Source organism: Choristoneura fumiferana, chromosome 25 (assembly GCF_025370935.1).
Source record: "Choristoneura fumiferana chromosome 25, NRCan_CFum_1, whole genome shotgun sequence".
Lineage (NCBI taxonomy): Eukaryota > Metazoa > Arthropoda > Insecta > Lepidoptera > Tortricidae > Choristoneura > Choristoneura fumiferana.
This window is the reverse complement of record NC_133496.1, coordinates 14,517,793-14,530,661: the sequence shown is the minus strand read 5'-3', so window position 1 is coordinate 14,530,661 and position 12,869 is coordinate 14,517,793. Positions and strand designations below refer to the sequence as shown.

The 12,869-nt window shown below is 40.1% G+C and overlaps 1 protein-coding gene across 1 annotated transcript; it reads left to right on the top strand.

Annotated features, from left to right (window-relative positions):
* The first annotated feature begins 5,761 nt into the window (after positions 1–5,761).
* Positions 5,762–8,308, top strand: Mlc2 (myosin regulatory light chain 2). Its single transcript, XM_074107020.1, has 3 exons — positions 5,762–5,852; positions 6,869–7,069; positions 7,586–8,308. Exons 1-3 carry the CDS (start codon positions 5,850–5,852, stop codon positions 8,003–8,005), a joined length of 624 nt encoding a protein of 207 aa, XP_073963121.1. The 5' UTR covers positions 5,762–5,849; the 3' UTR covers positions 8,006–8,308.
* The last annotated feature ends 4,561 nt before the right edge of the window (positions 8,309–12,869 follow it).

Here is a 12,869-nt window from a genome sequence, read left to right as displayed (position 1 = left end):
ACCCTCCCCCGCTAATTTAGATACGCTACTACAAAATAAATAAAATGAATCATAGTTTTAAATTGTTTATCTATGAGATGGCTATGAGGGTCAATTTAAAAATGTTTTTAACGATTTGAATTGATTTTGTAACATATTGTAAACTAGCTGTTGCCCGCGACTCCGTTTGCGTAGAAATCGCTTAAGTATCACAAAAATTTCCCGGGTTAAAAAGTAGCCTAGGTCCTTCCTCGGGACTCCAACTATCTCCAAACCGAATTTTGTCTAAATCGGTTCTGCGGTTGAAGCCTGAAAAGGTAACAGACAGAGAGACAGAGTTACTTTCACAAGATTTAGCAGGGTCGAATATTTGTGTACATACATTTATGTGTCGCTATATGCACTATAATATGTCTGGATAAGTACTTAAGTATACTAAGTACCAGTACCCAACATAAACTAAATATTTGTCAACCACAGCTAAAATATTTTAAAGAAACAGGGATGTTTAAGCAAACGAACTGAATAATCTTTCTCATTCATAAACGACGGTAACGAGAACGTCGCTGGCAAGAGAAGAGGCAGCTCAGGGGATGCGTGCTCGGGTGGCGATAGCTCTGAGAACGAACTCATAGAGTTTGATGTTAAAGCACTTAAGTACTTAGTCGACTATACCTATTCGATTCGAACTAAATTGTAAGTGGTAAAAAAAATGAATATTGTATTGGTATACCTAATCTATAATCTTTAAAATATCACGTGCTGAATGATTCATCGTTGCCGAAAACTACTGGAGCCAGAGACTTGAAATTTAGCAGATATATCTCTTGAGAGTTGTATTATGAGGTCCACGTAAATCAAACAAAAGCTTCGGATAAAGACGACTATTACTTTATTGCATTACCCTCATCACAATATGTACTCAAACCATCATAGAACCTACATCATAGAAGAATCATATCATAGAAGTCCATTAAAAAGAGATTTTCCCAATCCAGGGGATATTAACAGTACAAAGAATACTTGACCAAGGAACAGCTAGATACAGGCACCTATCAGTTGCTTGTAACTGCCTGCCTGATAATTTAAGTAATAATAATATACATATAGAATAAAACGTATTTATATCTTCGGTCAGAGTCGCTCTATCTCCGTAACCGTAACCATATTTTTATGTCTACACTACAGACAGACTTCATTACATTTGCGTGCAAGTAAGTAACAATAGCGAAAATAATTTTCAGAATTTTTCGATATTCCCACGGGATAAGGAATGTAGAGGATTTTTTAGACTTTCCGACTCGACGCAATACCTAAAGTACCGAAAATGGAGACTAAAAATTTGATAAACCTAAGTTATGACATGAATTTTGTTATATTCTTCTAGAGTCATAGAGTTGTAATAAGAAGGGATTTTTCATGATTCCCGTATTTCGGTGTACTGCCTTTTCGGCGAAATATTTTTCGCCAAATTTCACTTAGCAACCAACCTTTCGCCGAAGTTTAATTTGGCAAACCAATCTTTGGCATAACTTTGCTTCGCATTTTTCTTATTTCGCAACATTTTTATATTGAAAAATTTTACTTCATCACACTTTTATGTGGCAAACAATTATGTAGCAAATGATTGGCTAAGGCAAATAACAAATAGTCAAATAACATTTGGCCAATTTTTATACATAAGGTAGGTATATTAGTCATGATATATAATAAAACGAATAAATGTTAAATTATGTGGCGGTGAGCGAGCGAAGCGAGCGAGCAAGACGAGACTAGGCAGAAGCGACTTGGATAGGTTAGGTTCAGAAGGCTAAGGCGGGAGCGAAACGTAGCGTAGCTTCCGCTTTAGCCTTCGATGTTAGGTTTTTTTGTAACAGAACGAAAAAAAATCATTGTCTTGCTTGCTTGTTTGCTTGCTTAATTAAGGAATGCCAATCAACGCATTTGACGAAAACACAAATGACATCTTAAAAAAATCCCAGTTAATAATTTGCATAATAATCATTTATCAAATCATTAGTTGGGAAATGATATCAGTGCGGAATGTTGAGTTGGGAAATGAAATTTTGCCCAAATAAAAATATGGGATAAATAGTTTGGGAGTTAATAATTTGCTAAATAATTTTCGCCAAAACATTAGTAAACCCCGTATTTCCCATGGGGTAGCTAGTATAGGGAATAAAAGTTTTTTTGATATTAACTTGCCAATTTATTTATTTACTTAGAATTTCAAGGGTTGATGTTTCGCAGATAATAAACGTTAATTTCCTTAAAGGTCGTAAAGGTTCACAAAATAGGATCCTTAGAAATTTCTGCAAGATAGGGATAAGAGAGGATATTTTCATATAAACTGGCTAACTGGTAGGTATTAAGACTTGGCAAATAATTTCCATGTTGTACAACCGTCTTAGTAAAGCCGCGCGTAGCGCAACAGTTTATATTCTTTCTGTCTTGATTTCCGTTTTTATTTGTTCATTTTCACGAAAATATTTTGAGCCCTCGGGAAAACATCTACACTACTTTTATGCTAAAAATTATGGTTTTCACGCGATAAAAACCCCGCGGGCAGAAATTATTGAAAGCATTAATCGAAATAAGAGTCAACATAAAGTAGTAGACAGGATGTTTAAAATTTCCTTACAAACATCCCGTTATTGACTCGCCACGTGACGTGTAGAATATATGTTTTTAGAGTTGCGTACCCAAGTTGGCAAAAAAGGAACCCTTTTACTCGTAGCATCACTTTGTTGTCCGTCCGTCCTTCTGTCCACTCCTCCGTCTGGCAAGATCCTTTTTAGGGTTCCGGAGCCAAAATGGCAAAAACCGAACCCTTATAGTTTCGCCATGTCTGTCTGTCCGTCCGTCGCCGGCTTTGCTAAGGGACTATCAATGCTAGAAAGCTGTAATTTTGCACGAATATATGTGTAAACTATGCCGACAAAATGGTACAATAAAAAATAAATAATGTGAAACACAATTACCTAAGTAAATTGAGAACCCCTCTTTTTGAAGATATGAAACACGTTTAAACGTACAACCTATACCTAAGCATTATTAAGATCATCAATTATCTTAAGCCCATATACAATATACACACACATATACATGCATATATAAATATCTACTTCAATAAATCTCTGATACATTTTTTAAATACATCCAACGAGCTGCAAAACAAATTTGCACTCATACAACTATCATTATACAGTTTACATATACGTCTCAAGTACGAAAATTGCGCATGCCTGGTTCTATGTTTCTGTACACTAAACAACGCCCCTTAACGGCAGTTGCGTTCGTTTTTCTGTTCACACCATTCAGTAGTTCAGGGGCATCTATCAGGTTATTCAGAATCTTAAAAAGTGTAAACAAATCGGTACATGACCGTCTGATGGTTAGAGGCTGAATGCTGTGGCGTACAGCTGACGATACATAATCTACATATTGTCGACCTGTTCTGAACTCCAGGGCCTTTACGAATTTCCTTTGCACCTTTTCTATTCTATCCTTATGGACTTGGTAATGAGGATTCCACAAGACCGACCCAAATTCTAAGCGACTACGCACGTAACTATTAAACAACAATTTATATGTAGCAGGTTGTTTAAATGGCTTGCCCACGCGGAGAATAAAACCTAGCTGTCTATAAGCCATTTTTAAGATATGGTCTATGTGAGGATTGAAAGTAAATTTGGAGTCCATTATGACCCCCAAATCACGTATCTCATGAACCCTGTTTAACTTATTGCTGCATATCTGATATTCATATATAATCGGGTTCTTTTTCCTGGTAAATGTTATACGTCCAGCGACATACTGTTCAGCAACTTTTGGCAATATACTGTCCAGCAACTTTTGAAAGTCTACTGTCCAGCCACTTTTGGAAATATACTGTATAGCTACTTTTGGAAATTTAAAATGGAATTTTGTTTGCAACTATGTTCAGTAACTTATGTACAATTCATGTGTCTATCTTTTGTAACGTTATTTTGTTCGGCAAGTTTCGTTGCTGACTGTACTACTTAAATCGAAATTTAGCATTAGACATTTTAAACTGAAGAATATATCACTTTATACGAGTATCACCCTCTTCTCAATTGTCAACCATGCATTAGCGGCTCCATGGCCATGCACTCCATGGTTATTGGTCACAGCTTCAGTTATGTTACGCACTTCTCCAGGACGCGGTGCGTGTGGACGGGACTTTAGAGGCGCGCGATCTATTCCCGGCGCCGACTCACGCGCCGCCCCCGCGACTATTGTAATCCACACCGCCCTAGCGCGGCTCCCGGAACCAACTCCAGCCTTTACCGTCACGTAGCGTCGCAACAGACAAGTTAACCTATGGGTACCTATATAATATCTGCCACAGCAAGAGCGTGCAAAAATATCTGACACTCGTACCGACCCTAGAAGAGTCGGATCAGATATTGGTGCTGGAGACTGTAAAACCATGTCTCTGCCCCCTCCCATTCAAAATACCTAGTTCATTCCCGGATCTCCAAGCTATTGAGGTTCGGAAATCATCAAGCGACTGCTGAAGATTCTATCTCTTTTCCATTATAAACATTCATGAGATCGCAGATGCTCGTACCTCTCGCCAGGTTCTCGATCAAAATTAAATGATATGAGTAAGAAGAAGTAAAAGGATGAGATTGGTGTCTTTGTGTCCTGCTTTTAACCGCCTTTTGACATTGTAAAGCATAGGTACTTGTTGAAACTTTCATATTGTCCCGCTCTTCTCCATTCTGACTGACCGTTGGCTGCATTGGGTTGATTCCAGAGTAGGCTAGCGCTACTGACCCTGCTGCCTAGTGCCTGACTATGTGCAATGCAAACGCGATAGCTAAAAACTATAAATTCAAAGTGAAGGTTTGCCAACGATCTACGTACAGTAGCATCTTCAATTCGATTGATAAAACGAGACTAAGGCTACGGCTTCGGAACAAGAACTATATAAGTGGGACAAGGCTGAACATTTATTCCAGATACCCCCCACAAAGGTGAGCGCATGAGGGCCACCGGCGGCGACGCTAATGCAAGAAGTTATGGTACAAAAGATAAAGATAAAAATCTCATATTTGATTCTGCACAGCACAAGTAAAGGATTAGCAGGGTACAGCGCAGGTCTTATAAAAGGATATCTTTTTGCAAACTCATCATGGAATTATACCTACTGGACCATCTACTTAATTGTTCTGGAATTAGGGAAGCGGTTTAATAAAAAGTGTATAGGTACAAGCAGTCAACGCAGAAAACGATCGTGGATTAAACTCTGGGAGTGTTCCGGTTTCAGCACCAACGCAATAATCATCGCTGGAGTTAACCCTAACCTTGATCTACTTGACCAGCGTTTGTAGGTGGCGTTTTATTAGGAACTCAGAAATCGTCATCATAACAGCTTAGGCAGTGAGAGCACTACACTCGTGGTAAGCTCTAGTGAGTGGTTTAAACGATAACATTGTGAACTATATTGTGACGAAACTCTACTACGACTGGGCCGTCCTGCATCCGAACAAAGTTCAAGAATAGCGCATGACGAGGATCATCGATATCGAGACGATCATCAGTCAAGGGGGTAGTGGGGGGTGGGAACTGAAACAAGCCCACTTCAGGTGTGCTACTTCTGTAGTTTTTAAAAATAAACAAAAGAGTGCTGGGCGGCCGAGCCGGCGAACTGCCTGGACCGCTCTGAGCGCGGCGCCGCCGCAGCGGCTTCGAGCTATATATGGAAGCATGCGCCAGCGCGTGGAGGGGGTAGCGGGGGGGGGTGACTGCTGGGGCTGCGAGAGAGATCAGCAACTCGGAGTCAGGGCGGGACTGCCGAGCGGTACAGTCCATCCTTCGTCGGCCTTCCATAACACAACACAATGGTAAGTGCAGACAAGTGACATGGTGTTAGTGAAGTGCAATGTGGACTTAGTGGTTACGACGCGAGTGGACGGCAGCCTAAAGCCGCCGCACAAACTACCCGCAATAAACCCACCGGCGTACGCGAAGTGCCGCGATTAGTAAACTATGTGATGGTAGTGGATGTTACTGGACGGAAACCAACTACAAGATGACATCAAGGAAAAGAACAGCAAATGCATCGGCATGTGCTCGCGCTCGCGGTGAACTGGGCTTGCAATGCAACCCAGATAAACGATGATAACATTCAGATCTCCAAATTTCAATATCTCTCGTTGTATTTGTTACTTCTGGTCGGTCACCGCACACAACAACTAAATCGACTGAAAAATGAATTCACATCAAAACATAACTATAGCTATAAAACAATTGATAAAAGTTTTTTTATAACTAACTACAATTTAACTCTTCTTCGTGCAAAATAAACAAAACCCCACTTTGATTAATGATGCTCATATTTGTTTAGAAAGTTTTAAAAATACGATCATTTTGATAGGTAAATCGGTAATCAATTAAGAAGTGGTTAAAATTCCTGCTAAAGTATGAGGGCGGTCTATTTCGGCACGTGTAAGCGGAGCCGCGCTAAATATAGCGGCACCAAACCGGGAGCGCCGCTCGGCCGCTCGGGACGAGACTCGACCCCGCGCACTATAACTATGAAATAACAGATCAAATAAAGGCAACAATCGGTTGAACAATTGTAAACGGATACAAATAAAAATTCTGACAATAGTTATGTTACGTGTTTGGACTAACATCATGCCATGACAAATCGTTAACCGGAAACATTGGCTGTTGATAAAAGCAATAAAGGCGGTGAAAATTAAAATTAAATGAAAAAAATTAAAATAATTCTACGAAAGAATCGGAACGGAATCAAATAACAATGTAGGTCTGGCACTTCGTAAAGCCTCTGAATTCATCATAAGTCAAGTTTGGACTGAATGGGGTTTGACGTAGTGTTGTTGATTGGTTGCAGGCGGATAAGGACAAGAAAGTAAAGAAGAAGAAGGCGAAGGAAGACGCGCCAGCAGAGGAGGCCGCCGCACCCGCGGCCGCCGCGCCCGCGCCGTCCTCCGGCAGCGAGCGCCAGAGCTCACGCGGCTCGCGCAAGGCCAAGCGCACTGGCTCCAATGTCTTCTCCATGTTCACCCAGAAGCAGGTCGCCGAATTCAAGGAGGTGAGGAATACCGACTCTCAGATACTTTACCTTATATCTCTTGCTTCGTTCAAATTTTCCAAACATCCCTCGAGAATGTCTTCCTGCATTTCTGTGAGCAACTAATCTGTCTGTTGGAGGGCCAGCAGACTAACTTCTGACCTTTCCTGTGTTTCGCATCTGCTAACTTAGACATTCTCAACATAAATTCCAATCCCTTAAGTATTTGCGCCTAATATTAGCGGATCGTAAAGACCACGCGGTTCCGCTGAAACTCAAAATAACGCGAGAGATGCGCGGCGCGTGCGCGTGTTTGTAAACACCGCCGCCAGCTGCCATTGTTCTGATCGCCCGCACAAGTATTAATGTTACGGGAATTATAATGACATCATTATTACATAGTTTAGATAAATTTTACAATTAGAACCCACAAATCCCACAAATGACCTAAAGTATATCTTTGTGACGGGTAACTTAATGACTAGCTAGGTAGACCTGTTTGACAATTATTGACGTGTTATATGTTTGTCCATACAGGCGTTCCAGCTGATGGACCATGACAAAGACGGCATCATCGGCAAGAACGACCTGCGCGCGACGTTCGACTCGCTGGGCCGGCTGGCCTCGGAGAAGGAGCTGGACGAGATGGTGAACGAGGCGCCCGGCCCGATCAACTTCACGCAGCTGCTGACGCTGTTCGCGGGCCGCATGTCCGGCGGCTCCGACGAGGACGACGTCGTCATCAACGCCTTCAAGACCTTCGACGACGAGGGCCGCATCGACTCGGAGCGGCTGCGGCACGCGCTCATGACGTGGGGCGACAAGTTCTCCGCCGACGAGGTCGACGAGGCCTACGACCAGATGGACATCGACGACAAGGGCTTCATCGACACCACCAAGCTCATCACCATGCTCACCGCCAGCGCCGAGGAGGAGGAGGGCGGAGAGGCCGCGTAGGCTGCCAGCACCGACACCACACGCCACGCCCGCCCGGCCGGTTCCACCACCACTCGCCTGACACCGCGCAGTGAACCGAACTTTAATATATTGTTTATGTAATAATTTATTTATTATTTCCATTTTTTTATTTATAAATAATGAAAATATAGTTCTACTATTACCAACTTGTGTAGTACTGTCCCCACGGCGGAACCTGAACGTTTTGTAAGAATACTGTGTATTCAAGTATTTTTTCGAATAAAGTTTTAAAGCAAGTCTGACTAAAGTGAGATGCGCCGAGATTCGGCCTTTTTGTAACAATTCGATCTTGTCATTTACACTCCCGATACCAGCAGACCACACACCCCACGTCACACTGTTGCTTACAAGCTATTGATAACCTCAGAACCAGTACAGGGCTTAAAGTAAAAGCGAGAATTGTTTCCTAATCTATAACTATAAATAATTAACCCAGTCAGTAAGTCAGCCGATGAGTCAGGTGACTGTTTTGTAATGACCTAAAAAAAACATACTTATATCTGAATTAGGTAGCACCAAATCCCACTCGCGTCATTAGCACAATATTCTAAGCACCCTACCTATACTTTTACTGATTGAAAGAAAGAAAGAAAATAAGTACATTTATTTAACGCCATAAAAACAAACATAGAACAAGTACAAGACAATGGGAATTTATTTAAAACAAAGTGATAATGATACCCACGACTAGCTTTAAAGTCTAAAATAATATTAATTATAGGCGTAAATGTGGCGTAATTAAACCTTCCGACCTTGCTCACGATGATAAAAAGAGACCCGAAGGGTTGAGCCACACCACCGAATAAGTAATAAGTAGTACAAGTACCTCAGGGTAGTGATTTGGGGTTATTTTGCTTACTTACATACCGCACTTTAGTCTAGGTATTTTGTTTTTGTTGTGTATCTTAATTTCATAATAAATAATAATACAGAAATATATGACTATTCGCCATGTTGCGGAATTTCATAGGAACTAATTTCTTACACTGGCAATACTTTTAATGATTTTTCAGTGTCACTGTGGCGGTTTATTTGAACATTTGAACAATAACACAAAATGCCCAAAACGATTCGTAGTGAACAACGGATCATTGTAAATAATTACAATAAACTACTGAAAAAAAAACGCTTGGGTTTTTTTTTATTCGACTGGATGGAAAACGAGCAAGTGGTTCTCGTGATGGTAAGAGATCAGCTGGTCAATTCTCGTCGACTCGACACGACATGGACGAAGCATCATAGATGCATCTGGATCTTACCGAGAATGGGCCTCAGGGTGTTAAGAAAGAAAGAAAGAAAGAAAATAATTTATTTATAACAGCAATGACACATAATTAGTAAATATAACAAAAAGAAGTGTTAGTGTGTGTAAGATAATAGACTGGAAATAATGCAGATGAGCAATCTAGCTCTCTTAATTTATTTCAGTTATATTTATCATTTAGTTGTGTTAGTCATATTTTTATACAATGAGACATTATGGGATTCAGGCCTTCAGAACTAGGACGTTTAATCCTTCGGACTTTTTGACGATAGGACTTTCAGACACTAGGATGTTTCATCCTTCGGACTTTTTGACCATGGACTTTTTGACCCTAGGACTTTCAGACACTAGGACGTTTAATCCTTCGGACTTATTGACCATGGACTTTTTGACGCTAGGACTTTTAGATACCAGGACGTTTCATCCTGCGGACTTTTTGACCATGGACAATGTGACACCTGGACTTTCTGACATTTGGGCATGTATGCCCCTATAGATAAATAAGTTTTCGGCGACTTAATAAATAATTATATTTGTTCCTATAAAATTATAGTAAAATAGTAGATCTGTCACCTAAATTGAATCACCAAATAATATTAAAACGGTTTTCTAAATATTATTTAAAAATTTCTCGGAATATCTATTTAATATTGATCATCCAAATAATTATATTGGGTTCAAAAATAATAGATGATAGTCACTAAAACTGAATCACCAAACAATATAGAAATGGCTTCCTAAAAATTATTATACTTAATCACTGGAAAATAACATTCATCATCAAATAATTGAACTGAAATTTGACCATAATGATATTAAACAATGAATGAAATATTAATAATAATATCCTCTCACAAATTACCCAGCTCCAAACTAAGCAAAGTTTGTTCTATGGGTGCTAAACAACGGGTAGACATACAACATATAAGTATACTTAAATACTATATTCATCATACAAGTATTAGCAAAAAATGTTCGGTTCTGCATGGCACTTCGCCGGCCGCTGCCGCGGCACGCTCGCGCACTGAGGGTCGCAGTTCTACCTAACACTCCTCGCTTCGCTCGTTGTCGTACCTAAACTACCTAACCAGACCTGCCTTAGTAAAATAGGTAGAAGCATCGAATTAATTGAAATTCCAATTCAAATTCAAAAATTTATTTCGGACCTAAAAATCCATAGTGTTAGTTTACAAGTAACTTAAGTTCGAAGCCGAAGCTGTGGTGGCCTAGTGGTTTGACCTATCGCCTCTCAAGCAGAGGGTCGTGGGTTCGAACCCCGAAAATCGTTTTCGAAATTCATGTGCGGAATTACATTTGAAATTTACCAAGAGCTTTGCGGTGAACTTGCCTTCGAAATCCAAAAACTTAATGGTTACTCGACCTGAAATGTATATTTCAGAACTAAATTATTGTTTTTATTATTTTAAAATTTATGACGGTGGAAGCATTCTACACTTCCCCTGAACGTAGATATAGTTTAGATATAGTTAGTGTTTAGTATTGTAACTAAGGGACCCCGTACATCCCTGCATTTTTTATTCTTATTATTTTTTGTATTTTTTTTTCTTTAATTGTATAATATAGTTTTTAAGTATTTTATTTGTAATTATATTACTTATTATGAAAAAATGACTTTCTGCCAAGAGTCTTGCGGCGCATTCTTCTTGGCAATGATGGTCTTTCCGAAAGCGCTGGTAGTTTAAAAAAATGACGTGTAAAAATGCCCATTGCGGCCTATTTACTGAATAAATCATTTGAATTTATAAAGAATCCGCACCAAAAAACAAGTCTACTCAGTTTGAAGGATTTAGGATTTTTTATGCAATCGTCTCGTATATTATCGTATCTGCGTAGTGTGTAATAGTTTCAGATCATTAAGTTATTATACGCAGATAACATATTATCGTATCTGCGTAGTGTGTGATGGGCTTTAAGTTAAAGTTTAAGTTAAAGTTAAATGAAACAAAGTCCTTCCAACAAAATCGTACCTATCTACTACTTTATCGTTAGCGAGGTAGTGATATTAGTTATTCTGTGGTAGTGGCAACCACCGCGCGCGTCAACCGTTTAGTATGCGCGGCGCGAGCGCAGCCGCTGGGGCTGGTGACGACCCGTGACCCGGTGCACCACGCAGCGTCAACAATACTACGTGATTGGGGGGCACGGCATGGTAAAACTGGATTTAGTGCTAAAGCTTAGTTAATATCAAAACATACTTCGGTATGAACTGCTAAATTTAAATCGGGTCTGACGACATAATTTTTCTGCAGGTGGTAGGACCTTGTGCAAGGTCCGCCCGGATTGCTACCACCATCTTGCTCGCTAATCCTGCCGTGAAGCAGCAGTGCTTGCATTGTTGTGTTTCGGCGTGGAGAGTAAGACAGCCGGTGAAATTACTGGCACGTGAGGTATCCCATCTTAGGCCTCTAGGTTGGCAACGCGTCTGCAATACCCCTGGTGTTGCAGATGTTTATGGCGGTGGTGGTCTCTTACCATCAGGAGACCCACTTGCTCGTTTGCCATCCAGTCGTATAAAAAAAATGAAAAAAATCTAGATTTTTTTTTGTACTTACGTACCTAAGACGGCTTAAGTTTAATTTTACGATATTTTTTATGTATTATTCTTATAAAAAATATAAGTAGATTACTTATTTATTGAGAAAATGGGCAAAATAACATTTAAAATTTACTTCGAGCTTTACGGTAAAGGAAAACACTTGTAAAGTACCTATTCGCATGGTCTGTACCTATTTATGTTAAAAAATATATATATATAGGTATACCTACACAATTAAAAAGAAGTGTCGGGCAAGCTACTCGGCGTCTCAGGCGACCCCATCAGAACAGCTGGCGTTTCTTCGCCCAAAGATAACGCGGCCAGCGTCTTTGGCTACTACTTGGGTACTTGGCAGTTATGAGTAGTTCTGATCATACATAATATTGATAATCCATACTAATATTATAAATGAGAAAGTTTGTGTGTGTTTGTATGTTTGTCCTTTCACGTCGAAACGGAGCGACTGATTGACGTGATTTTTGCCAAAGAGATATTTTGTCGGCCAGAGTCGCCAGAGAGTGACATAGGCTACTTTTTATCCCGGAAAAATGCACAGCTCCCGAGGAAACAACGCTTGATAACCTACGCGGACGAAGTCGCGGGTGAAAGCTAGTACAATAATAATGGTACCATCGAGCTAGTCTGATGATGGAACCGGAAACTAGACACCAGACCTCAAGATCAAGCCGTGTTTGGGCTCGTAAGAACAGTCTTAGAATGTACTTTGACCAAGAATGATATCCAGGTCTGATGATGATACGTCAAGCAGGTTTGCGATTAAAGCGTATTTTTATTGAGGCCTTTTAACTACATAATAATTAGCTAGTATATCTGCGCGCAATCAGCGCTAGACTCGTATTTGCTGCCTAATTAAATTATAATTAAAACCCATTTACTTAATTGGTTAACTTATATCTATTGAGAAAAAACACGCAACCATCACAAGCAAAGTAGTAATGTAGCAATGCACCTTAATAATAGTGGGACCCAATTGTGTTTGGTGCGGGGATGTGTTCGTGATG

Bases quoted from the DNA above. Each gene is read 5' to 3' on its own strand.
- Mlc2 (XM_074107020.1), top strand. The intron at 7,070-7,585 runs GTGAGGAATACC...TTGTCCATACAG, and splicing joins AGGTCGCCGAATTCAAGGAG to GCGTTCCAGCTGATGGACCA.